This window comes from Acanthisitta chloris, unplaced genomic scaffold, assembly GCF_000695815.1.
Source record: "Acanthisitta chloris isolate BGI_N310 unplaced genomic scaffold, ASM69581v1 scaffold1236, whole genome shotgun sequence".
Lineage (NCBI taxonomy): Eukaryota > Metazoa > Chordata > Aves > Passeriformes > Acanthisittidae > Acanthisitta > Acanthisitta chloris.
In genome coordinates this window covers 1-4,965 of record NW_008679513.1, presented here as the reverse complement: position 1 = coordinate 4,965, position 4,965 = coordinate 1, and the positions used below count along the sequence as shown (strand labels likewise).

The window sequence follows — 4,965 nt, the reverse complement described above, 5'->3', positions numbered from 1 at the left end:
TTGAGCAACCTGCTCTGGTGGGAGGTGTCCCTGCCCAGGGCAGGGCTTGGGGCTGGGTGAGCTCTAAGCTCCATTCCAACCCCTAAATTCCTGTGATTCTCTGAATCCAACCACACTGCTGGGCACACTGCTGCGATTTCAGCCTGAACATGTGTCATAAAGCCAATCTCAGCCAGGTAGGAGAAGGTTCAGCTATGGGTTTTACCCACAACTGATGGGCAAGTGAAGAATCCTCTCACCTCGTCTGAGCCTTCCTTGGGTTTCATGGGATTAGCATTGAGCAGCCCAATGACTGTGCCTTGGTCTGTCTTCCAGTGCTCCTTGTGGATGTCCCCGAAGAGGAAGAGTGAGACACACTGACTGAGGTCCCGGAGGTCGTTCAGCCGCCAGATGCTGAAGGTCCTGCCCTGGAACACACATTCCCTTTGCTCTGGGCTCTCAGGACAGGGACACCGACTACACCAGCCTCTCCTGCTGTCACTTCTCAAGAGCTGTTCTGATTTCCCCTACTGATTCAGAAAAGCACAACTGGCAGCCTCAGCTGAGCGTAGGGACAGTACCTCAGCCACGCTGTGCTGCCACCTCTGGGACTCTTAAAGGCCAAAGCAGCACAGCAATACTGCTACCCCCAGTCTTCCCAGCACTGGGGCTGGGCACACACCTGCTCAGTAAGTGTGGGGAATAAAACTTGGGTCTGTCCTGCCAGGGCTGAGGGAGAGGAGAGAGGGAATGGCCTTGAGCTGAGCCAGGGCAGAGTCAGATTGGGTGTGAGGAGAAATGTTTTCCCTGTTGTGGTGTTGAGGCCCTGGGATATTGCCCAGGGAGGTGGTGCAGTCACCATCCCTGGAGGTGTTTCAGAGGTGTCTGATGTGGCACTGGAGGATCTGGGTTAGGGTTTGGGGGTTCCAGCAGTGACAGGTTAAGGGTTGGACTCAGTGACCTTAGAGGTCTCCTCCAGCCTCGACAGTTGCACCAGGCAAGCTGAGGCCTACCCTGAGGACTAAAAGCAGCAGCGCTGCATGAAACCAGACAAGCCAAGAGCTTCAATAGAGAACCACCTGGAGTTGGCTGATTAAGCTGAAGAGCTAGTGAGTGTCTCAGGAAAAGAAGAGCAGCATGGCATTGGAACTGAGCAAGGGATACAGCAAAGTGGCTTACATTGTTTGCACTCTGTGGAGTGACCTTCTTCACAATGACCCCAAATGTGACCCAGTCTATCTCCTCCAGATTTTCTGCAGCAAGTTTGGTTTTCAGCTGGGAGAGTCGGATCAGCCTCCGGTTAGCCATTTTCCTGTCCATTTCAGCTGAGGACACTCGGGGCTTTCTGCACCAAAGACATGGAAAAGAGTCAGATGTGAGGAACAATGTTGTCCCTGTTGTGGTGTTGAGGCCCTGGGATATTGCCCAGGGAGGTGGTGCAGTCACCATCCCTGGAGGTGTTTCAGAGGTGTCTGATGTGGCACTGCAGGATCTGGGTTAGGGTTTGGGGGTTCCAGCAGGGACAGGTTCAGGGTTGGACTCGATGACCTTAGAGGTCTCCTCCAACCCTGATGGTTCTGTGAAAGAGAACATATCCATTGGCATAAATGGAGAATCAAGGTCACCCAGCACTCCTGGGGACACCACACCTTGCTGCAAAATGCCTCTGTGCCTTCCTTCACCCTGAGGTCACTTGAACCAAAACCCCTTGTTCAGGACACTGCAGGGATCACAAAGCTACTGATCACACTGGTTTTCTTGTCCAAGCAGCTGCACTGCACCTCAGCCCTGAGCCTGCACTGGCTCTGCTCATGTCAGAGTGACTGAGCACAGCTGGCTGAGTGGGAGCCCAGCATGGGCTCTGCTGAGACACTCTGAACATCCAGAGTCCTCCTGTGGCCACCGAGCACAGGGATGGCAAACCAGCTCTGGTGTGGAGATAACCTGCCCACCTGGAGCACAGCTGGGCCTTGTAGTGCCCACTGCTTCCCTGCTCCACCACGGGGGATGTAACAGGGCAGGCAGAGCTGGGAAAATCACAGCTTTTTTGTCAGGAAAGAGCAAAGGTGAGAACAGAAACATGAGACTCAGCCAAAACATCACCTAACTACTGGCCAACCAGTGCTGTGACTCGGTGTTACAGCCCTCAGTGGCACTGACTAATCTGACGTGGTGACACCACTGTGTTTTCTCTCCCCTCACAGAGAACTGTCCCCAGACAGAGCTCAGACTGGTTGCTGACCTTATTCTCAGTCCCAGGAAGGTTTCCACAGGCTCTGCCTGAGTTGTGGCACTGGAGCAGTTAGGCACAGGGGAAGTCTTGTCTCTGGTCACCTTGCTGGGTGTGTTCCCCAGGGGCTGGAATGCCAGGCTGAGGACTTGCTGTGGAGGAGGAGTCTTGTTCTCTTTGGCAGGGAAAAAGAGCACAGCACCCATTACAAACAGCACAATCACAAACTGCAATAAGTTCTGTGCTCTCAGCAAGTGCCCAGTGTGTTCCAGTGAAAGGCAGGGCCTGGTACCTGCTGAGGAGGCTTTGGATTTCTGGATTCTTCGCTTGGCTGGAGGGAAAGGACTGTCCAGCTGGGCTGAGAAACACGGGGACTCCTGTAGCTTCTGCACTTTCCTTTTCTTCAAGGGTGGACAGGGAGATTTACCTGGCCAAGGGAACAAAAAGCTGTGAGATCTCAGGGTATGGACTCCTAAGGCCAAGAAGTCATCAACCCTTCAATTAGCCTCATTACCAGGGGCTTTCCTCTCCAGGCCTGGGCTGGGTGGCTGCTCAATGGCAGTCTTCTGCAGCCGCTCCTGCAACGTCTTCATCTGCTCCTGCAACTTCTGCAGCTCAGCTAGGGAAGGAAGGAGAAAAAAAGGATACTAATGGAAGCAGCAGGAAAGCATTGCCAACAGGGATTTAGGAGGTCCCTGGGTATCTGGCAGTTCTACTACATCATGGGAACTTAGAAAACTAAGACTTGGGCCACAGCACAGATTAACTAGACTGTACAGAGCTCACAGTGAAGGGACACCTGTCCACACAGCCAGAGCTGGCTGCTCTCCTACAAATACATCACTGGTCACGGAGTGCTCCCTGCCATGCTGCACACAACTCTCCTGCCATCACAAGACAACATAAATGGCTGATGAGTGCACTCCTCAGGTTAAAGAAACGCTCCTGCTATCACCAAATATGTGGGCTGGACACGGGAAAGCTCAGTGACCACAGTGACAGTGTCCAGCTCTACTTCCACACTGGCTGCTACGGCAGAACCTCCTGCCCCTGAGCCCTGGGGGGCAGGGGCTGCTGTGCTGGTGAGAGGTGCAGGATGACATTGCTCTTCATCAGACAAGGCACAGGGATGTGGGCAACCTTCCTATCCTGCTCACCAGAGCCGGTTTGGTCTCCCTGGATGACTCTGTGCCGCTTTAGGGAGGACAGGTTTGGTGAGTTTGGCCACTGAGCACTGAAAACTGAACTTAGCTTTCACTGTGTTCCCCCTCTGGGCACCATCGTAGTGTAAGAAGCAGCAGGCCCTGCCTTCTGCTCATTAGCCCTCTGGAGGCAAAAGGTATCCCACAGAACAGATCGAAGACACTGCGACACAAACCTTGCAGCTCCTGGTTGGTTTTCTCCTTTGCCTCACTGGGAGCTGACATGGGGACAACTTCCTCTGCCTCCTCCTCCTGCAGCAGGTCATCCACATCTCCAAACAGCACGGCCAGGTTCTCCTTCTGCTCATCAGTCATGCTGTCCTCATCATCCAGCCCCTCAGTGTAGGATCCATCATCTTCTGCATCGAAGAGCTCATCATATTCATCTGGCTCTCCTCCTTCCTCCTCTGGAGCATCCTCCTCCTCCTCCTCAGGAAGATTCCCCTCCTTGGTTTCTTCGCCCTCCTCCAGGAGGGAGGCCAACAGGTCCAAGTCATCATCAGCTAGGGTGAGAATTAAACCCAGAGTTATTTCTGCCCAGCTAGAGGAAAGCTGCCAATCAAACATCCAAGATACTCCAACTACAAACTAATGACAACCACAACTAACTCAGAGCAGCAAGCTCAGAGTGGCACCTTTACAAACACACTTCAGCTTTGGCTCAAGGGAGACAGAGCAGCTTTCTGCTGCCAGGTGGGACAACATGTGGCTGCAGACTCAGCCAGGCAGCAGAGAACCTCCCAGCTACTCAGCACTGGCTTCTCCTCCTGTGCAGCTGCTTTCCAACAGCTGCTGTCAGGCAGAAAAGCCTGGAACCTGTACAGGTGTAGCCAACACAGACACCTATGTGGCTTTTCCCAGTGGAAAGGGAAGATGCAAGGCAGAAAACAAAGCATATTCTGACATCGTTTGCTCAAGGAGGAACATGAAGAAGAAAGAAATGCAGAGCAAAAAGACAAATAATGGGAAAAAGACACCCAAGGACAGAGAGAATGGAACAGACAAAGCAGAACTGAAACCCTGAACAAACTCAGAAACTGGTTTAGGCTTTGCTGCTGAGCAAAACAGCAGCCCAGGGAAGAACAGAGATTCTTAAGGAAAATGAGAAGAATGAAGGCAAAGGCAATCTCAAAGGCCTCTGCAAGCGAAGTTAGGGCAGCGTCATGTCCTTTGCTACAAGCTTTGCCAAGGCTTCTGAACACACTGATCAGAAGAGAAGTTTCTTACTGGAAGCAAAAGATTATTTCCCCCTTACCATCCATGATTTCACTGAGGTTCCTTTCAGGAGTGTTCCAAGGGATTTCACTGGGATTCCTTCAGGAGTGCTCCAAGGAAAACGACTCTCTGTTACAGGGAGAGCAACAGTGACACTGTTAAGAGTACACACAGCCCATCTAGAAACACGTTGTGTTCAGACTCTTCACTTGATGATGTGCAAACCCCCAGCTTGGCTTTGTTTCCAGCTGCTGTGAGGACTCCACCAAATGCAAACCCCTCACACACAGTTCCCACATCCAAGGTCTGAACCATGCTGAACCCTCTGCACCATAAGGG

The 4,965-nt window shown here is 52.5% G+C and overlaps 1 protein-coding gene across 1 annotated transcript in view; it reads right to left on the bottom strand.

Moving 5' to 3' along the window:
• The window catches only part of MCM10 (minichromosome maintenance complex component 10), a 14,681-nt gene extending 10,008 nt beyond the window's left edge, over positions 1-4,673 (bottom strand). Inside the window, exons 1-7 of the mRNA XM_009077305.1 lie at positions 4,667-4,673; positions 3,588-3,914; positions 2,724-2,828; positions 2,502-2,636; positions 2,222-2,384; positions 1,159-1,324; positions 240-407 (exon numbers count right to left, since the gene is read on the bottom strand). Of these exons, the coding sequence (XP_009075553.1) occupies positions 240-407; positions 1,159-1,324; positions 2,222-2,384; positions 2,502-2,636; positions 2,724-2,828; positions 3,588-3,914; positions 4,667-4,673 (1,071 nt within the window). The remainder of the gene's footprint in view (positions 1-239; positions 408-1,158; positions 1,325-2,221; positions 2,385-2,501; positions 2,637-2,723; positions 2,829-3,587; positions 3,915-4,666) is intronic.
• Positions 4,674-4,965: the final 292 nt, after the last annotated feature.